Genomic DNA, 22,005 nt, shown 5'->3' on the forward strand with positions numbered 1-22,005 from the left:
AGCCTGGGAAGCCTCACTGGCTAAACGGAGGCTCGCCGGTGCGTTGATCTCCACTCGCTCGGGGAAAAAAAATGGCGATCGCTTCGCCGGAAGTTTGGAGGACAGGCTCAGGAGGAGGGACTTTGAAGAAACTGCAACAATGGGAACGCACAGGTCTTTTTCGCTACTGTTGCAGATTGGTTGCAGGAGTGTATCGCTTTCCGGAGGGTGAATCCACTTTTTGGGATTCCCCTAAAAGCGCCACAACGAAGCGCTTTTTGCTGATTGGTTTCAGGAGTGTTGCAGATTGTCTACGACGTCGTGCGTTAAGGCAAATTAGTAGTGTTTTCAATTAGCAACCATTGTGCTATTTTGAAGCCGTGCAAAAAGCCCCCTGGTGTTGAAATGGACAAGACTTCTGAGAAACACAATCAGTGGTGAAGCCCCATTTTCCATGCAGACCACAAAGTGTTTCTCTACTATGTTATCTGCAACTGTGAAAAATGGGGAAGAATCACATGATCTCATAATATGGGGAAACATGTGAAGTGTACAGAATGCATGGTAGAACCGATTGATGCTGGCATTCCAAGCTGTTATCATTGGCATTGTGTGTGTGTGTAGGTGTGCATGCCTGCAACTCTACCATACTTTGCATAGGACTGCAATTTGTATTGAGGAGGAGTCTTCTGACAGAAGCTCTCAAGAGCTTTTTTAGTCTTGCACCACTAAACTGAAAAAAATGGTAGGGATATTTTTGCTGATGTCCTAGCTCAGCTGTGTAGTAATGCCAATTTCCTGCTCTTCCTTTCAAATTTGTGCAGTTTTCTCTTTGTGATTCTCTAATTTGATCCTACACACTGGTCATGATCTTGGCAATTGTTTAATGCCTGTCCTGCGTGGATTGCACTCTTCGTCCAAGTTCAGCCATTCACAGAGGGTCCATGCAGCTCAGCTGCCATTTTAATGTTAGGCTAACAGAAACTGCCAAAATCCACCTCACATACTTTGTTCATGAAAGCATTAAAGAGGAAAATGTTTTCAAAGCTTTAGGCTTCCTATTCCAGTGTGTGTGTCTCTGTCTCTTTATAGCTCATGTCAATTTCTTTCCAAAGTGGTAATTCCCCCTTTTGTTTTGTTTGCATTCTGCATTGAAATCCCCCGTTTTTTGCACTGGGAAACTATCATTTGCCTCATCTCGAATCCTTCTTTCAAGTCAATACCAGTAGGGAACTAAACCTCTTTTAAATGTTCCCCCATCATTTAAAAAAATTATTCAGCAATCTGAGCCTCATATCATTAGACTCATGCCGCTTGTCAAAAAAACTCTTTAAATGAACATGTACATTGATGAAGGGGAAGGATGGCTGAAGGTGCAGAGTGGGTAGAATGAACTTGATGTGGACACAGAATGAGATTCAAGGGGCAGCAAAAGAGTGAGGGGAGAACCTGAGGAAATCTGTACACTTTTGAATTGCCTTTGGCTTGGAACAAGGGAGAAATCAACACAAAAGCACTCCCAGAAAAACCTTGGGAAACAGCTCCCAGAAAGCAAACTGAGCTCTCAAGAGAGGAAAATCAATGCAGAATGACCAAGAAAACCTAATGGGTGTACACGGTGACAGCAAGAGAAAACACCCGTGCATAATGGGACATGGAGAGAGGGGAGTAAAATCACTGCCACCCTGCTGTGACCAGCATCTTGTTTTCTGGGTAGGTGCCATGATGGTGGTTTTACTATCTTTTCTCTTTGGCCATTTTCCTCTCCTTCTGGCAGGCACCCATGTGCTGGGATGAGAGTGCAGAATATGTGGAGTTTCGGGATGGGAACAAACTGGAAAAAAAATGTGATTCGTTTCAGTTCATGGTTTGTGGCCTGCCCAGTTCATGAGCCACACACTGTAACATAACTTTTAGGCAAGAAATGAATTGTTCAGTTAATGGCATTTCGGAATGTTCTCAGTGCACTCACAATGGATCTCTGGATTACTCCTGCCATCCCAGTCTGGGGAGGATTGGATGTCTAGGGTCTGAGTTACAACCCCCCAGAGACGTTAACCCCAGGAAAGGGCTTCCTGGGGAAATGACAGGTATGGGTTCAGAAGGTTCAGGAGTATGTGTAGAATAAAACCTGTGCAAGCTAGATATATCAGACTCACAGGGGACCTCATCCTGATGCTCTTCTTCTTGACCTCCAAGTTATGTGCAGATGGAATTTAGGAGAGCTGTGTTATGCCCCCCCCCCAGACAATGCCCCCAGGAATGTGCTTTGGGGGGAAATGTCAGGCATGGGTTCAGAAGTGCATAGAATGGACCCTCTGCAAGCCAGACACATCAAATGCACAGGGAAACTCACTCTGCTGCCCACTTCTCTGCAATGTCTCCAAGTTGGGGGCAGATTAAATTTCTGGGGTCCCAGTTATGGACCTGCAAGAAAGGTCTTCCCAGGTGCAGTTAGAGGAGCCTGTGGAGCAGCTCAGGAACAAACTAGTGATGCTAAACTCACAAGGAGACTTCACCTGATCATACCCCTTCCAGCCAGACATTGGAAGCAAGGAAAGCATCTCACCTCCCTGCTCTCCCCTGCGAGTCTCCAAAGGCAGGCACTGAAGGACAAAAAGGCAGAAAGCCTCAGAGTTTCAATAGGGGCTCCTCAAAGTAACCCCATGGCAACTTGTTGGGCACCCTAACTACACTATACAAGCAAAGAAAGTATGCCCACAACTGTCACAGCTCTTCTACCCCCATCCCACTGCCCAAGGTCCAGAGCAAACCCATCAACCAGGGTTTATTCTTCCAAAGGAATGGAAAATCACGTTGAGCTGGCAGGGCCACCCCCAAGTTTCCGAAGGCAGGTTCTGAAGGACAGAAAGGCAGAGATGTGCTGTAGGAACAGGACCCATCTGAGCTGCTTGAAATTTCAAAGGCCAGCAGTGAAGCTGTGCCAGGGGGCTGGGAGCAGTGTCAGAGGCTTCCAGCAGCTGGCACAAGGTAAACTCCCCAGTTCCTTGCCATTGCTGAGCCCACGGTGGTTTCCTCCCTCATCGGGTAGTGGAGCAATGCAGGTGCTTGGAGGGAGGACCCCCACCACCCCTACTACTACCCCAGTGCCTGTGCTTCAGGCTTACTCCTGCCTCCCCCCCCCCCACGTTGCCCCAGCCCTGTAGGTTTCTTGCTGGGTTTTGATTTAATATTTTTTTAAAGATTGTGTGCAAGTCTCCTTGGGTATTTTTAAAGGTGAGAGCAGATTATGAATATTTTAAATTAAAAGCTATTTGCATAGTGAACAAGGTATGATGCTCTTTGGGAAATATCGTCTTACTAGGATTCATGCCAATAAACACCACACTAGGACTGCAGGGTTCTGAGCACAGCTGCTGTTTGGTTCTCTCAAGCAGGGGTAGTCAACCTGTGGGCCTCCAGATGTCCATGTACTACAATTCCCATAAGCCCCTGCTAGCGAATGCTGGCAGGGGCTTATAGGAATTGTAGTCCATGGACATCTGGAGGACCACAGGTTGACTACCCCTGATCTCAAGCACAGGGAAGGGCAGGCTAGCAGCTAGGAAGTACCACCCCACCCTCACCTGCCTGTCACACCAATGCTGCAGCTTCACCTGGACACAGGGACATCTTGCGTCACGTGGTGGACTAGCATTTTAAATTTCCTGAAACCTGGGGAAATCACTGCTGCTCTCATGACACACACAGCACTATGACTAAAATTAAAAGGGACCCAGGCAGGATTCTCTACAAATATGTGACAATGAGAGAAGCACAATTTAATTGACACCCAACCCCCCCCCCCCCCCGTCTCTAGTATATTTATCAGAACTCAAAATCTTGCCTGGCATATTAGGAAAACAACTAGGGGAGCTTTATAAAAATTACCTGTATTAGTCCCCTTAAGAAAAAATTGTAGAAATTGTGCTGTCCCTTTATATATATTAAACATATTAATTTTCATGACAGCAGAGTTTAGTGACCTTCCAGTGTAAAGTCATCCCTGAATTTGAAGCAGAAGCCAGTTAAAGGGTTGTAATCTCAGAATTAGAGGTAACCTGATTCTGTCCCTGCTGCTGTGGTGCAAACAGCGAACAGCCACAAACATTCACAGCCTCCCCCAGAGAGACGGTGCAGAAGTACCATTGGCAGCTGCTACAGCAGCACAGGATGTGCAAAGGACTCGGAACAGCACAGCAAGGAGAAAAGGTGACTCCCTGCACTGGCAAGGCGAATGCATCAGGTGACTGGATGCTCTACAGCCACCACACAGCCGAGCATGGGTTCAGGCTGCTGAGAGTTGCCACAAGCCAGAGAGTTCACGCCCCAGTATGGCGTTTTACTTTGGTATCTTTTAATAGTGGTTCTCCTCCTGCTCCATTGTTCATTGCCAACTTTGCAGGAATGCCTTTACACTTTTTAAAACTAAAAAAAAAATGTTTTTCAGATACCAAAATGTACAAACTGGCTAGATAGCTGTAATAAATTTACGTGACTTGACTTGACGATATCAAAATTATTGCAGGGTATGTGGAATTAATTACATGGTTCCCTGCATTATGGTCCACGTATGGTTAAAAAAAAAAAAGAAATACAGTATTTGCTGGCATATAAGACTACTTCCCCCCCTGAAAAACATGCCTCCAAGTGGGGGGGGGGGGTTCGTCCTATACGCCAGGTGCACTTCAGTTGGGATAGACATAGCTGCCCATAGTGGCCTCCCAATGCCCACCCAGTGCCCATAGTGGCCTCCAGATGCCCGCCCAGTGCCCATAGTGGCCTCCCGATGCCTGCCCACCTCATTCTACATTCCATCCAGTATCACGCAGTATCCAGAGCAGCCGCAGCAGGTCATCAGCGTGGCTGTGGCGAGCATCAGCAGTGAGACAGGGGTCGCCAGCCTTTTTGGCGTGACCGGCCCGTTCTGCTCAGCGGGAAGCAGAGCCGCTCCAGCCCGCCCCTTGTCTATGCAGAGCTTGCATATGCACACTTGCGCACTAGTGCCGGTCACAGAGAGATGCAGGGGCGGGCCGGAGATGCTGCGGTCGTGCTGCGGCCGTACAATGGTGACAATGACAGGTACTGTAATGTAACAAACTCTATATTTTTAGTGGAGATGTTGGGGGGTCCTCTTATACGCCCAGTTGTCTTATACGCTGGCAAATACGGTAACTGAAGCACATTAAAAGAGAGGAAAAGGCTGTTCCCAAGATTTCTCACACATCTGCTAAGGCTAAGGTCAAGGTTTGCAGGTGATAACTCCAAATCATCTTACCTGACAGTGAGAGGTGAGCTAATGGTGACACCTCACAGCAACAAATCAATGGCCATCATCAAGCAGCAGAGAATATATTTTTTAAATTTATTTTTTAAAAGAAGAAACAGACAACTGGAAAAGAAAAAAGAGGTTATACATACCAAGTGAAGGACTGTGATATATGATTATATTATTTATATATATAAATTATAATATAATTTAAAAGGCAGACTGAAAAGCCACAAGATTCTTCTCTCCTCCTCCTTCTCAGTGTGTTCTTGACATAATTCTCCCCATCACCTCCTCATCTAGTTCTTAACAATAATATTTAACAAAAGGATTACCACTATGTTACCATTATAGTAATACTTCCATTATTTCAACTTATTCCATTATGCATCATATTATATCTGTATACACACATTAATATTTGAACTATAATAAAAATACATTATCTGAACATATAAATAAAAAGATAAGAGGGTGCTGGGAGGAGTTGGGACTACCAATCAGGTAGACTGCCCCAGCTGCCCCATCCCTGATTGGCTGTCCATCCAATGAATGGCCAATTAGGCAGGCTGTTCCACCCCTGGCTGCATCCCCCTCAAACTTCCACTTAGAAGAAGTGCCAGCCCACTCTACTGCACTGATGCCCAGAGGTGAGCTAGGTGGTGAGCAAGCTGGGAGGCAGGGATGGGGGCCCTGGCACCATACTAGGGCTTGGGAGGGAGGGGGACCCCTCCCTGGACTCACCACACGTGGGGGAGGCAGGTTGGGAGGTCTGGTGGTTGGCCCCAGTCTAAGCACCACGGGGGGGGGGGGCACTGCAAGGAGGCAGGGAGGAGGGCCTGGGAGGGAGGGAAAACCATGATGTTAGGCCTTGCTGCTGGCTGCCCCAACTGCACATGGCCTGTGCCTGCCTCCAAGCCTCATGCTCAGGCAGTTGTGCAGGCCAGCCAATCACTTATGTAACAGTGTATGGGAGTTTTTTGGGGGGACCGCCCAGGCCTCACCTGCCCCTGCCTTTAAGCCTCCCATTCAGGTGGCTCTGCATGGGTGGGCAGGTGGAGGGAATTGCCCAGGCCTCACCATCACCACCTTTAAGACTTCCACATAGGTGATTGCCTGGGGGGATGCCCAGGCGTCACCTGTGCTACCTTTAAGCCTCCTGCTCAGGTGGCTGCACCCGTTGTATTCTGGGGTACAACAGGCTTTGCCTCTAGTTATACCATAACACAAAACAATATTTCAACATATATCACTTGTTAAAAAGAAAACAATTAAGATATAAATTGCTATTGTACAACTTATTCTTTGAGAAGTTATTTATTTACAATCTTTCTCATTCTTCATCTTTCCTCAAACTTCAAAATTGATATCTTTAAAATATGGTGTTAATTTCACCTTTATAGCATATTCAGTCATTTTATTATTCCAATCTTCTAAGCTTGGACAAACAACTCTTTCCCATTTTGCTACATAAATAGTTCTAGCTACCATTGCCATGTATTCTATTATCTCTTCCAAAACTTTTGGTAGTTTGTTGGGTAATAATCCTGGTAGCATATTCTTAGGGTCTAGAGCAGGCTTTCTCAGCCAGGGTTTTGTGAAATCCTGGGGTTTCTTCATGGTCCTGAAATTGTTAAACATTGATCAGGTAATATGACCATATATGACCATGTTGACTTACCCCCTTCCCAAAATGACCAATGATGTGCCAGAGGGGGTAGGAAGGGGAGGGACCCTTGGTGGGCACGATCACACCACTTCTGGGGCTTCTTGAAAAATGTTTCAGGGGTTTCTCAACAGTAAAAAAGTTCAGAAAGGCTGGTCTAGAGGAAATTTGAATATGAATATGTTTTGATTATTATTATTTATTCAAAGAAAAAAAACACTGTTTTTTCCAAATGGGATGGCATCTTCAATACTAAGCCATACTGCACTATAAAGCTTTAGATTTCTATCGTGATGAACATAGTGCTTGGGGATGGGAAATCAATTAATTTCAAAGGAATTCTTCTGAGTAAGAAACTTTTAGATCTCAGGGAGTTAGCACCAGGTTGCCAACAACTGGATACTCATTTGAGAATCTGGCAAGTGCAGCCTGAAGCAAAGATAAAAGTGATCTCCTACAGTTGAATTTGTGCCTCGTGCCTCCTGTGGTGGAGGAATTAGAAAGGATTTCTAGAGGCCTGAATTGAGGCTTGAATATGTATAGAATTGCATGCCAAAATTATAGAATTCAACCACACAGTGCAAGATGGAGAACTAGTCAGAAATCTGGGGTGACTCCTTTCTGATTCCACTGAAATGGCTTCTAAAAGATTAAGGACACAAACTTATCATGCTATACAAGATTCCTGCTACACAAGCAGGAAAGCTAATGGGATCAATTTTCTTGGTCTTTGGTGAAAGCGGGGCATAAAATGCATCAATCTGTATATAGTTTCTGCAATATGGCACCTTGTAAAATGAGTGGGGGTCATGAATTTATTTTATATAAATCCACACACTTTAAAACTTGAATAAAACTATTTTAGCACAGAGTGGCATGGCTGGTATAGAAGTCAACCAAATTCAACCAGGCATATAAGAATATCTAGATGCATCAAACACTGAAAACCCAAGATAACTAAAGACTGTGGGCATGTCAAAACAATGATGGAAACCCTTCACTACACTGTGTGGTGTACTCTAGAAATCAAGCCAATATATGTTAATAGCCCATGTCCTCCATATCTCTCATTCTTTCATTAACTTGTCTGGTGCCACAGAAAAACCACACAACTAGTCCATGTTGGCAGTTTAAATATGCAAAGTGACACAGCACTGGCTGATTAAGGAATAAATTGTTTTACTGAGAATTGAAACAAATTTGTAAACTGAGAGTGCTAGGATAACAGCCCAATATCGATCTAGGAATATTACCAACTGGAATAAATTGAAAGCTTTTATGCAAGTGACCAGGAAGAAACTGATCACACACCTAAACATGATGCGTTGATAATCAGATTTGAACACCAAAGCAGGAAACAAAGAAAAATCAAATAATATTGGAAGTTTTAGATAAGGAGCATGGAATGAAGCATGGGAGTGACTCACAGAATTCCGTGAAGACAACTACATGATCATTGTGATGCTTCAGGCAACTAAAGAGATGGTTGTATATGTACACATCCTTTGATGGCCAATATAGAAATCAAATAGATTTCATAATTGGAAGCAAAAGAAGGAGAAACTCAATTCTCCCTGCTAAAAGGAGACCAGAAATTGATTGTGGCACAAACCATATATTGTTAAACTGAAGAAAACACCAAAACATTCATGGGGCCAAATACAATATAAGCATCATTCCTGAAGAGTTTAAAGATCATATAAGAGTTTAAGACTATACAAATAACCAATTTGCATTACTAAATTCAAGTGAATAGACTGAGACCAGAGATATGCATGAAACTATTCCTGTAGCCTCCTGAGCCTTGTGAGCAGTGAAGGAGAAGGCTGACGGCCAGCCTGCAGAAGGAGAGGAGACAAAGCAGCAGGCTGGCAATTCAGGGTCAACCTAGCCTAAGTTCCAAGGCAGATTACTTATAGGAGCCAGGCTGAGAGGCAACACAGCTACACAACAGTGGCACCAGCAGGCTGGACCTCTGGCTAGAAAAGGTGCTGGAGACAGAGCTCCAGTGTGGCAGCAATGTGGTAGTGTCTGCACTTCAGTGCCACGGTTCATATTCCTATGTTCCTGTCTTGACCTTGGCTTGTGTTTCTGGATTTCATCTTCTGCCTGCCTTTCAGATTTAGTTGCTTGTTTGGGTGCCTGTTTGGGACTTTCAGCTTTTGACTGTATTTAGACTTTAGTGTGTGTGGGGGAGGGGAGGTGTGTACAACAACGGATGATTCATGCAATTCTTAAAATTGCTAAAGATAGATGAGAAGAAAAAGGTGAGAGAAATAGAATCAAAAGTCAAAATCTAGCATTCCATCAACTTGTACACAGAGACAAAAGTAACTATTATAATAACCGGTGTAATGAAATAGAAGGGAACAACAAAAAAAGGAAGAACAATACACCTATTTCATAAGATAGAATAAATCAAGGAAATTTACAGCATGGGTTGCCATACTGAAAGATCAAAACAGAAACACTATAATTGGACAGGACAAAAAAAAAAGAAAAAATGGGAATAACAAAATGAAGAACTATACAGAAGGTATGAAAAAATGAAAGATCTTTTCAAAGAAGAATCTTTGGCGAGGGGAGACCTGCAATCTATTCCAGTTTTTAAAAGGAGACACCAAAGACTGATGCAACTATTGGACCATCACATTAATTTTTTACATAAGTAAAGTGATGCTCAAAATCTTACAATAAAGACGGTTACCCTATAGGGAATAAGATATGCCAAGTTTTTAAGCTGGATTCAAAACAAGAAGAGGCACTAGAGGATATTTTGCAAATTTCCAGTAGCACATACAAAAGAATTTCAAAAGAAAATCCGTTTGTGTTTCACAGATTACAGAAAAAGCTTTTAACTATGTGGATCATGAAAAGTTATGGCTGATATTAAAAGAAATGGCTGTGCCACAACATCTGATTGTTTTAATGTGCAACGTGTATTCTCTACAAAAGCCTACGGTTAAGACAGAATATGGAGGAAAAAATAGTTCCAACTGGCAGAGGTATCAAACAAGGATGTATTCTATCTTCCTGTCTGGAATTAGATTTAGATGAAGGTAGAGTGAAAACTGGCAAAAGGAACAATTTGAGATAGGTAGATGATACGACATAACTGGCAGAAAACAGCAAATACTACTGATAAGGGTTAAAACAGAAAGTGACAAAGCAAGATAACAGCTGAACATCAGAAGACAAAACTAATGAATACTGGAAGAATCACAGAACTTCAAGGTTGGCAATGAAGAAAGATTGTCAAAAGATTTTCTATTTCTTGGTTCAATCATCAACCAAAATGGAGACTGCAGCCAAGAAATCAGAAGTAGATTGAAACTGGGAAGGGCAGCTATGAAGATTTTTTTAAAATCTTTAAGTGTAAGGGTGTGTCACATAGTATTCCCTGTCACTCTGCAAGTGAATATTGTACAATGAAGAAAGCTGACAGGAAGGAAGGTGATTCATTTGAAATGTGGTGTTGGAAAAGAGTTTTACGGATACTGTGGACTAACAAAAAGACCAATAAGTCTTCTTCCTAGAAGCTAAAATGACCAAATGAGAGGCAGTTTGTTGTAGTGGTTAGGAGTGCGGACTTCTAATCTGGCGAGCCAGGTTCGATTCTGCACTCCCCCACATGCAGCCAGCTGGGAGACCTTGATAAAGCTCTTCTGACGGAGCAGTGATGTCAAGGCTTTCTCAGCCTCATCCACCTCACAGGGTGTCTTTTATGGGGAGAGGAAAGGGAAGGCGACTGTAAGCCGCTTTGAGACTCCTTTGGGTAGAGAAAAGCGGCATATAAGAACCTTCTTCTTCTCTTCTTCTTCTTCGTCTTCTTCTAAGTACCTAATTATTTACATATATATACACCCCATTTTGAAAATGGGATGCAGAAGGATGGAAGGGCTCCTGAGAGGAGGGCAGCTGAGTTTGCAAGTTGGGCCATCATGCTCTGCAAAAGCCCACCCATCCTTTGCCCTTTGCTCTTCCACCTTCACTCCTGTAGTGCAGGGAGGGCAAGCCAGTGAGCTGGACTAGCTGGCTCCCTGAGCTCTCCCAGTAGCCAGGAGGCTTGGGAGTGTGGCATGGTGGAGCATAGCTGGACAGCCCTCCCTGCCTTCTTGTTAGCCAGGAGCTAGGAAGTACAGGGAGTCCATGGCAGAGCACTCCTGGATGGGCCTCCCTGCTCTCCCAGCAACTAAGAGGCTGGTGAATGCACTGTGGCATGGCCATGATGCAGCATGGAAGGATAACCATCCCTAGCTCCTTGTCTTACCTTCTACTGGCTCTTCCTCCTCATACCACGTGCCAGGAAATGGAGAAAAGCCCCTGATTGGCCTTCAGTGGGAGACTGCTATCACCCTATTGATGGGATGTCCCCCAGTGACGGCCAATCAGAGGCTTGGAATGTTGTCGAAAGGACAGTCATCTTTTTATGTGTTATGATATATGTATATATATATGTGTGTGTATTGATGATTTAAATGGGAATGGCCATGGTTCAGGGGCTTTTTGCACGCCTTCAAAATAGCACAATGGTTGCCAATTGAAAACGCTACTGATTTGCCGTTTTGCAAAACGTCGTCGACAATCTGCCACACACCTGAAACCAATCTGCAAAAAGCGCTTCCTTGTAGCGCTTTCAGGGAAATCCCCAAAAGTGGATTCACCCTCCGGAAAGCGATACGCTCCTGCAACCAATCTGCAACACTAGCGAAAAAGACCTGTGCGTTAACATTGTTGCGGTTTCTACAAAGCCCCTCCCCCTGGCTCTCTCCTCTGATATTCCGGCGAAGCGATCGCCATTTTTTTTTCTCCGAGCGAGCGGGGATAAACGCACCAGCGAGCCTCTTTCTGTTTAGAGGCTTCCCTGGCTTCAGTCCCTCCCCTTTAGTCACTAAGCACAAACCACAGAAAAGCACGTTTGCTGAAATAAAGTCCCTTTATTTTTTACACATTAATTCAGCCGAAAATCGGGCCCGTGAGAGGGGGGGGGTTTCACTCGGAGGAAGCGTGGCAACGATCAAACGATCAAACGACAGCTCAAACACACCAGGCAGCTGGATGGGTCTCTCCGTTGCAACGAATCTACCCAGATTCGTTGCTATGGGTGTGTTTTTTATTTAAAAAAAACCTTTCTTAAAGGGAAAGGGGCTGTTTGGGAGCATGCTAACGGCTGCCCATTGGCTGCTTGACGGCCAGGGGCGGGACGAGCTTGGCAATAGCGCTTCCTTTCTAGCGATTTCTGCCGAGACTGGAAGCCTGTGGGAAACGCTACAAAACGCAACTGGATTCCACTACAAAGGCAGGTATGCATAACGACGAATTCCACTACTTTAAATGGCGATTTTTCATTCAGTGACCAATTTGCAACAAAGATCCCGGTGTGTAAAGCCCCCCAGTATTGAAACATACGCTTCACATGCTTACAGTCCCAGGCTCAGTCCTAACTCAGTGAAAATACTCAAGCTTCCTTGATACAAACCAAATCCCAAAATAACAGAATTCCCCAACTCTAAAAACACTGTGGCCATTTCCGCACAAGGAAAATGTTCCTGGACAACCTTTGCATGTTAGCAGCATATAGAGTCCCCTCCACATGACATCACCAACATCCTGAGGCTGTCCAGTAGCCGGGTTGTGATTTGGCCATTTTTAACTCACGATTTCAGGAATCCAGAAAACTGGATTTACCACCCTAAATCGTTTGAACCACCAGTAAGCAACCAGTGAACAACCAGGGATAAGATCGTATGGAGTGAGAAACATGCAATAGTCTGTCCAGGTTTGTCCCACCCTCACACCCACCCCCTTCACTATTCCTTGTTCTGAGTAATTTTTTTAAAATGGTGCGGTCCGTGTTGCAGTGTGACTGAAAGCCTACATTGGCAAAGGTGAAATAAAATCTTCTTTAAAGTGTCCATGGTCTTTTTGGGATCAGGCAGGCAAAACACAATCCCTTTTCCATTTTCTGGAGGTGGGGAATGAGCTGGGAAAGAGGGGGGACGGGTGATCGGCTGCCTTCTCCCAATCATACAGGGGTATGAGCACCTTGTTTTAAAGCCAACCATTCGCACAAAATATCTTTTTGGGCTCCAGTTATCATGCTCAGGGTCTCAGAAATCCTCCCAGACAGAAATAAACTCTAAAAGAACAAAAGGGGGGGGGGGACAGGGCACAGCAATGGGGCAGTGTTGATTTCTATTAAAAATGCATCTGTGTTGTGGTGTTACTGCATAGCAACACAGAAGTGTCTTAAAAAAATAATTTTGGGGATGGGGGAGGGGGAGAAAGTTTCAGTCCACAAGAGAACTGCTGTGCTGTGATTGGTGGCTAAGGAGCAGAGCGAGAAGTTTGTTTTGCTTTCCTTTGCAGCCTCCTCAGGAGGCAAAAAGCCATGATGAGGGAAAATGTGAGAGGGGTCTCCCCGTGAAGAGGGCTGCGAATGTGAGGTTTACCATCCCACGTTTGCAAGCAGGAAGCCACTCACGTTTTACCCCTCCATGCGGAAATGGTCTAAGAGTTTTAGTATAGGTAATGTACAAACATATCAGGTAGAAGGGCTGCTGGATGGGTGGCAAAATGAATGCATGCTAACAGCTCCTATAACAAAATCAGAGTCTAGTAGCACCTTTAAGACCAACAAAGATTTATTCAGGATGTGAGCTTTCGAGTGCAAGCACTCTTCATCTGAAAGCTCACGCCCTGAATAAATCTTTGTTGGTCTTAAAGGTGCTACTCTACTCTGATTTCATTGTGCTACTTCAGACCAACATGGCTACCCATTTGAATCAGCTCCCATAACGTAGTTCTACACAGATGCCCACAGTGCATATATCACAAAATACTTAATGGTAAAAGAAGGGAATTTACAGTCACTTAAATCCCTGCTAGAAAAAGCACATAGTAGGCTATCTGCGCTCTCCTATGGTAGCTAAGGGGCAGGTGACTTGCATTTTGCTTTGTCCTTTTTTATATGAGCACCGGGCTTCAGATCTTGCGGAGTAACCACATCCTGTCTCTTCAGCTGCTCGTCTTTTCCTGCCAGCTAATTACTATTCAGAAAAAGTCACACAGAGGCTGCACAGGACACAGCCAGCTAGAGGGAACAGATTCCATTGACCTCGACCCTCTTTCTTCCTTCCAATAAGATCCTCTCTATCTGCATCCACCCATGTTGCCTGAGAGAGAAACAAAGCCCTGCAGCTCCCCAAACTTCCCCAGCGGAGACCAGTTCCTGCCTCTCGGCCCTCCAGGGATCAGAGCTCAAGCAGATCCTTTTCCATCACACTGACACGTCAAACAATGCAGTGAGTCACAAGACAGCCAGCAAGTGCAGGATGAGTCACCTGAAGTAAATTGGGGAGGAGGGAAATGCTTGCTTCCTAGAATCGCCGTTCTTTGAGCTGGAAGCACACTTCCTCTTTCAGCAGAGGAGAGCAGCTGTAAGACTCTCGGCTTCTAACCACAAAGGGCTGATTGACTTATTTGAAAGAAGAATGAAAAAAAGAAAATGCAGAAATAGTAGAAAGACTTGGGATTTTCTATTATTTTAACAGTATTTTTTAAAACGTTGTGTAAAAGAAAATCAGTACAGCCAGTCAGCAGAAATTCTACATGCGCAGTGAGCCATTAGAAGGATACATTCCTCAGAGCACCATATGTAACATGTCATGTATGACTGAGATTGCATACATGGACATCTGTACGCACTTGATTCCTGTAATCATCTCCCTTAAAAAAAAACTGGAGAAGCATTGCAAGCACTAAGTGTAGAGACTGTACATATATAAACCTGGCTTTAAGGATTAGATCGAGATTCCCAACCTTGTTCAACCTTGAAGTTATTCTAGAATTGTAGGGGAAAGGTGGTAGATGCCACACAAAAATGGTTTCCATTGGGACTGGAGCAATCATAAATGTTGAGAGGTTCCATGTCAAGCATCCTTCTAGGTAGGAGGCAGCTGTTTCCAGATGCACAGAGATGGTGCTTCCTGGGTTCTTTGTTTTCCAGTTAAGTGTAGAAAAGCTCATTTCAGAGAAGAGATGCTTTGTGGACACCAAGAAACATATTGGTGCCCACAAATACCACACTAGGAATTGCTTTACTAGATATTGAGAGGTAGAAGACATATTCATGTCTCTAGTAGGCATACCAAATTTACAGCCATCAGTTATAAGAATCAGCTCTTAGATGGTCTCAGACTGGGAAGAGGAAGAGTCAGGAAACAAGAAGTGACTTCTGCTTCCTTTATCCTGCATTGTGAAAAGTCCAGATCCATTGTTAAAAAGAAAAACAAGAAGCTAGAGCTACCCTCTCGCCTTTTCTTCAGCTTCCCACTATGTATGGGAAACTGTACAATAGACACAGCAATGGAACACACTTCAGTGCTATCAAATTAATTTTGCTGCATGTGCAAAACACATTTTGGCAGACAGGAGATTGATAACAGCATTCTGTCCTGGTGTTTTTACTGCAGTGATTAGGAGGCACTGAATGGGTTAAAGAGACAGGAAGGGCTGCCTAAGAAGCTTGGAAAACCTCCAGAATGAGCCCTGTTTACTCAAAGCAGAAGGAGAATTAGTCAGGCTCCAGGGCAATAAAATAAAAATGTGGAAGCAGGAAGGGGCCAATTCATTAAATTGCTCTCCCTTGAGTGATGCCCCTTAAATTCCTTCCTTGGGGACTGGCAAATCTGAGGAGATCGAAGGCCCTCTCCGTCTAGCAGTCAGGCCCGGCTGGCCCATCTAAGACAATGTTTTTTGGAATCTGAAATCAGTCATGGGGATCACACTCTGTGACGCAGCCTGGGCTACCAGAGTGCAAGTGTGAAGACTGTTGCTTGTGTCCTACTGCTTGGCACATACTGAGATGGATTTGATGTGTGTAAGGGGAGTTCATGAAACCGGAAGCTTCCCCTTCTGTGACAAATGACAGGCTCTCCTTTACTCCTGCTGAAACAGGAAACCTCCATCTACTATCCCAAACACTCCAGTCTTCACAAATACACTTTGTTACAGGATGCATTTCCCTCTTCGCTGAATTATTCTACCTCTCTTGGTTGCTACAGATCAGTCAAAGTATGCTAAAAGTTGGCATAAGGAATTTCAGGAAAGGAAACCACCAAATGAACTTAGGGCCCTACAGGCCTCCCACCAAAAGCCTTGCATTTATGCAGGTAATGGGTGTGTACCTGGATTAGTCTATAGGCGCTAAGCCTGATGGTACCAGCAAGGTAGATTAAGAAGGAATAGCTGCTTTTGAGACCATGCCAGGAGAGCAAAGCATATACAGAGTGATGCACCAAGATAGTTCCTTCGAGCCATAAAGAACCATCAACAGCCAATCAGATACGATTCTGTTGGAGAAGCAATGGGAAAACTCAAAAAAGCCCCGAACACCAAACTAAGGAGCAGACGACTCTTTAAAGGGTTATGGATGTCAGAGAGAAAAAAGATACTGGGGGAGGGGCAGCTTTCCACACAGGCACCTTCTGCAGCAGCAGATGGAGAGGGAAGTCGCTGCCGATTCCTGCCGAGTCAGGAAAGGAAAGAGATGACATAATAATGAGGTGATCACAGGCACAGAGAACCAGGGGGAGAGAACAAAGCCGGGATGCCAGGGAGACAGAGACCAAGAACTCTGCATCAGGGGCATTAGCATCAGATGTTGATAGAGGATGTGGTAGCCAGATGAATGCTACAAGCAGGAGCCTTGGCAAAAAACAGAACGGAATAAAAGATGGATGTTTCAGGGGAAGCAGATGGGAGAGTAGCAAGACCATGTCAGATTTCATGGGCTGATGTGAAAGATGAAGCCAGCTGAATAGATGGTGTTTCCTAATGGAGTCAGTCTTCAGGCCCTGCAACTCAAGGCTGCCAGATTCAGCATGGGCTCTTAGTGGTCGCTTACCAGCAGGGATATGCTGTTTCTGGCAGGTGCAGCTTCTCCCCAGCCTTTGTTGGGGAAGCTGGACATGACCAAGATTATCTTTCAGAGCAACCCTTGAAGGCAAGAGACCTTGTCTCTCTTTGAGATCTGGTTGTTGTAAGGGCAATGTGACACCCGAGGGAACAGCTCCGTTTTGTTGCAAAATACCTTTTATTAGGAATAACCAAACTGATACAAACAGAGCCCTGATAATCACCTGGATTTGTCTCTGGACTCTATGCATCCTCTTTCTCCTTCATATGAGTAAGGGACCCTAAGGGTCTAGCTCAAAGTGGCTGTTTTCCATCACTTACCCAGCACCTAGTCAAAGATACAAAAAAGGACCATTTCTAATACTTGCAGGATATGAGCATTACAAGTAGTCCTCTTAAACATGAATGTGGGCACAGTCCACCACCCATGCAAGTATTCTTAGCAATGCCTTGGACTGTGTTGTGTGTGCCCATTTTTGCTATGAATTATCTTACAGAATCAGATTTTTGGAGGAGATACTCTAATCTAATCTAATTCATTCTCACACACAGCACACTCTCTCCATTTGGGCAGATTTGCTAACCAAATATATATATGAATGTGCCTTTTCCTTCAGATTGGTTTTAAATAAGCAAGATGCACACCACAGAGTCAACATTCCTTTCCCATCCATCCCATCCCTGTAATCCAAACCAGATTTTCAGCATCTCTCTGACGGTGACTTTGGGCACCACACTGTGAGAATCAGTGTGGAAACTAGACAGCTAGGAAAAACTACCTCTTTGGTCTGTGTCCAGTTGCCTAACTGAGAAGCTTTCTTTGTACTCATTAGAGCAAAGCCCTATCTCAGCTCCATTATGACGATTAAAGCACTGCAAAAAAATTAAAATAAAAAAAAATCTCGATGCAACGTTTATGTTACATTTTTAAAATTTCCAAGCCAAGAAATACAAAAAGTCCTTCAGGAACATTCGCTCAACAAATATTTCGAGTTCGTATTTCGCAGCACATTTTGCCGTGTAAGATACATGCTGCATATTCAACTCAAAAACCAAAACTGAAAGTGTGCGTTTCATTGCCATCCTGTGATATGAACTCCTCTTCCATTCACAACAGCAATTAAGGATTTAAATTCCCCTCCCCCTCTTTAAGAAGACAGAAAATGTTAAAGCTTAACATTAGCATTTAAATAGTTGCAAAGGGGAGGAATAAAGTTCACACTTCGCTGAGGTGAATTCCCTCTGTTGCCACAGCCCCTATCACTTGGATGAAGGCAGCTTCCCAGAGGCAGTGGGTAAACATGACAGGGGTGTGCTGCCTTACATTAAAAGAGCTGGGAAATGTTTTCTAGAGAGGAGAGGCAGCAAGAGAAACAGGGAAAGAGGGAAATACAAAGAAGCAGAATTCTGGCCCATCAGGGTAATGTAGCTCTCAAGTAACACTCAAGTAACCCTCCCGGCCCTTTCTGTTTCAGCCATTGCTGGCGGGAGGGGAGAGTACAGGTCTTGGAGGAGGCAGGGCCTTTTCTGTTTTCTGTGACATCTCTTACAACAGCCCCCATTAATCTGGTCCCACCCTACTTTTTTAACCCAGTTTCCACACCAGTGGCCATGCCAGGAGGCAGAATTGTCATATTTTTTTTAGCTGCACCAGTGTCAACAGGTATAGAACTAGAGCTACAGAAGCAGACAGAGAATTAATGGCTAGACAGAGAATTAACGGCTAGAATTGTTATAAAAAACCAAACCAAACTGCCTGTCACCCCCAGCTTTCAGCTTTACATCTAGAGAAGGTGGGCAAAAGTCATGTCGGGCTCCCAACCCCTCACTTATGCTGACTGGTGGAGAATGTGTCCTTTCTTCAGTCTTCCCAACTACAGGGGCCGTCCTTATGCAGAACTTCAGCACTGTGTGTGGTGCAAAGTGCCGCCAAGTCACAGCTGAGTAATGGCAGCCCCATATGGTTTTCAAGGCAAGAGGCGGTTGGCCATTGCCTGCCTCTGAGTGGTGACCCCAGACATCCTTGGGAATCTGTAATCCAAGTACCAATTAGGCCTGACCTGGATTAGGTTCTGAGATCTGATGAGACTGAGGAAGCCTGAATTAGCACTAGGAATGAACCTTGGATGCTGTATAAGGATGCCTGCTGGATCCCTGTGTGACAAGTTGGATGGGGGAATGATTAACAGAGTTACACCCTTCTAAAGGGACTGAAGTTAACAGGCGTTGAAAGTTTTGTATTGCAAGTATCCAAAGACTCCACAAAGAGTCCACAAAGCATCAGGATCTATGTACAAGTCAGTCCAGTCTAGTACTGTTACTGGCATAAATTATAAACAAAACAAAAAAAAACAAGTACAGTTTTAGCATTACGAAGTGAGAATTTTACTTTATACCACCCTCACATCCAAGAAATGTGCAACAGCAGACATACAGCCAAATTAATTGCTTTTATCTGCTATGCTGTCTAACTATGATTATACTGCAAATTTACACACAAATATTTGAGATGTTTTACTTGTTCAGTCTCCGAGATCTCAAAAACTCCATGATTTCTGATTTATCAAAATTAACAGATGATAGGTTGGTCTCACAGGATAATACAAAGGCAGATACATGGTGCTTAAAACCCTTCTGGGAATGAGGTAGCACTACTGTGCCACTTGTATGTAGTAATAAGTTGGCAAAGAGGGGACCAAATCTAGGAAACTGTCCAGCCCCCTCTCACAGAGTAGGAACTAGGTCATTCATTAAAAAGTTAAATAAATAAGGAGCCCAAATGCAACCTTGTTTGATGCTATGATTTGAAGGAGTTTTATGTGTTAAAGTACCCAGGGAACTATATTGAACATCACCACTAGTGGAAGAATGTCGTTTATGGATCAGGAAAAGTAAATATTTATCCATTCTCATCATGTTCAACTCGAGATTCCTTGGTATAGAATCAAAGGCACCCTTTAGATTTACATGCTTGTCTATTCATGCACAGCACAATTACTTGTCACTTGATGGCTGGCTGTTGAACATGTGTCTTGACTCTTTGTATTTCATTTGAAATGTAAGGTCTGGGATGACTCATTCATACATGCAAGTCATTACTTGATGCTGCAGTTACAGAGTGAGACACTCTTGCATATATGGGCCAGCTCTGCTGCACTGGCTGGTGTAATTCTTCTTCCACGGTTTCAATCCAAGAATGGCAGAGTGGAGGGAAAGTTGGTAACAGGTTTCTTACTGTTCCCTCTGCTGTTTTTGACCAATGGAAAGGGAAAGGCTGCCTGTCGTACAGGTATGGGTATGAAAGAGACAGAAACAGATAAAAATAGAACTCATCTGGGGAGACCCATATAGACATTTTGATACTGAAAGTGTAAACAATTTCCTTAATCTTCTTCCTTTACTATTTTAAAACTGGAAGGCCTGCATAACCAGCAGGGTTGCCAACCTTTGGGTGAGGCCTGGGAATCTCCCAGAATTACAGCTGGTCTCCAGGCTATGGATAAAATGCCTGCTTTGAAGACTGGACTCTGTGGCCTTATACTGAGGTCCCTCCTCAAACATCACACCCACCAGGCTTCACCCCCAAACTACCAAGAACGTCTCCACCTGGAGTTGGCAACACTAAGAAACTTTTTGAAGTAGGCCTTTTGGTGACCTAATCTGCATAGTCTGCTACAGCTTCCTGCTTCCTTTGAAGGACCAGTGTCATATGGCACTTAACTATAAACCTTGGAGTTTCTTTTCTTTGTGCCTCATAAAGCGCACACACAAATCAAGCTGTAATAGGTTTAACTAAATTTGTCCAATAAAAGCTGTCATCTCACTTGCTGGGTGAGGCAGCTGGGTGATCAATTAAACATTGATCAATTAAACATTCCACACTCACCATAAGTAGTGCTTTGCTACCACTCTGGAAACGATGGCCAGGATCAGGTCAAGAAATAGATGCCACACCACTAGCTCCTGTAGAAAATAAAAGTGAGACTGAAAGCAGAACTTGAATGTGGTAGGGACACACTCCTTTAAAAGTTGGCATAAGGGGGGAAATTCCTCACATAGAGAAATGTCACTATAAAGCTGCACCTGGTGAATTCCTGCCAGGAGCGAAACTCTGAAAGAAATAGAAGCCCTCTCAGGGTCAGGACCAGGCAGTCCTAAATGAAATAGAGTCCTGGTTTGGTTATTGGAGCTTATATAATATGGACATTCATGTTATGCTTTCTAAAGGTTAGAACTTCCTTTTTTAAAAATTTGCAATTCAGTGTGAACAGCTGTCACTGACATTTCAATCACGCATTAATCAAAACCAGATGGAAAGCGCAGACCAAGGAGGCCGAAATCCAGGCCCGTTTTCCAGCACTCAATTTAGGGAAATGGGAGCGAGGCAATTTCAAAGAAGCAGCAAGATTTCCCACTGCAGTTGCAGGCTGGGCCTTCTCCCTCCCTCTCCCTCTCCCCCCCCCACACCCACACTCTGCACGCTTGTCACACCTGCCTTCCCCACCTCTTGAGAGGCGACTGTGGAGACAAAGGAGGCGCTGCACAGACGAACCATTCGAAGCCGCTCGCTGCGTGGGATGGTTATTTCACATGCTCCACACTCCACAGCACTGCCGCCGCCTCTAGGGCCCTTTTTATCCTCGGCCCCTTGGACAACACGGCTCTTGCCATTTCCCATATTTACACATTTCTAAGGCAAGAGATCAAAAAAGATAGACACATGGATCGTTTTACGAGTCCCTTTCTTCCTTTTTAAATGACCAAGGCAGGGAGAGTGGCCATTGCTGTTGTGCCAACCCGGTGCATCGTCTCTGAGGGGAAAGCCGGTTGGCGCCCCACGGCCACGCTCCCGCACGGCACAGAAGGTGTTAAAAAGTTTACTAGCAGAGGCCACACAGCAAAGCAGAAGTTAGACACAGCTGCACCCCTCCCCCAGCCTTCCCTTTGCTGCTGTTGCCGGCCTGCCCCTTTCCACTCAAGGGCTCTGGGCAGGCCTGCATTACTCAAGTGCCTCTTTCACCCACTGTGTCCCTGCCCCACTTGTGTGATGTAAAACAATCCTTTTGTTTCCTCTTTAAGACATTAGCCTCAGGGGCCATTATGGGAAAGAAAGGTAGCTGGGGTGCTTTTATCTGAAAGAATCCATTTAAGAGTTTCTCGGCTGTCCGGCAAT

At 44.5% G+C, this 22,005-nt stretch overlaps 1 protein-coding gene across 3 annotated transcripts; it reads right to left on the reverse strand.

The window, feature by feature from the left end:
* Nucleotides 1–387: 387 nt before the first annotated feature.
* On the reverse strand, nt 388–21,783 carry LOC143844224 (uncharacterized). Of its 3 annotated transcripts, none has more exons than XR_013233874.1 (4): nt 21,324–21,783; nt 20,719–20,795; nt 5,258–5,371; nt 388–1,813 (listed from the first exon to the last, which is right to left on the reverse strand). XR_013233874.1 is itself a non-coding variant. In XM_077351198.1 (4 exons), exons 1-3 carry the CDS (start codon nt 21,508–21,510, stop codon nt 5,290–5,292), a joined length of 333 nt encoding a protein of 110 aa, XP_077207313.1. In that variant the 5' UTR covers nt 21,511–21,783; the 3' UTR covers nt 388–1,813; nt 5,258–5,289. The 3 variants fall into 3 exon arrangements, 2 of the variants coding, with proteins under 2 accessions (XP_077207313.1, XP_077207312.1); XM_077351198.1 differs by having other exon boundaries at nt 21,337–21,783; XM_077351197.1 differs by lacking the exons at nt 388–1,813; nt 5,258–5,371 and adding an exon at nt 16,522–20,110 and having other exon boundaries at nt 21,337–21,783.
* Between the last annotated feature and the right edge of the window lie 222 nt (nt 21,784–22,005).

This window comes from Paroedura picta, chromosome 9 (genome assembly GCF_049243985.1).
Source record: "Paroedura picta isolate Pp20150507F chromosome 9, Ppicta_v3.0, whole genome shotgun sequence".
NCBI lineage: Eukaryota > Metazoa > Chordata > Lepidosauria > Squamata > Gekkonidae > Paroedura > Paroedura picta.

Excerpts from the sequence above, each read along its gene's own strand:
- LOC143844224 (XM_077351197.1), bottom strand. The coding sequence starts at position 21,510 with ATGGGAAATGGCAAGAGCCGTGTTGTCCAAGGGGCCGAGGATAAAAAG. Across the intron at positions 20,796-21,336 it reads CCACAGTCGCCTCTCAAGAG|GAGCTAGTGGTGTGGCATCT; the intron begins GTGGGGAAGGCA and ends TATTTTCTACAG. Across the intron at positions 20,111-20,718 it reads GTAGCAAAGCACTACTTATG|GCAGCCTTTCCCTTTCCATT; the intron begins GTGAGTGTGGAA and ends CCTGTACGACAG.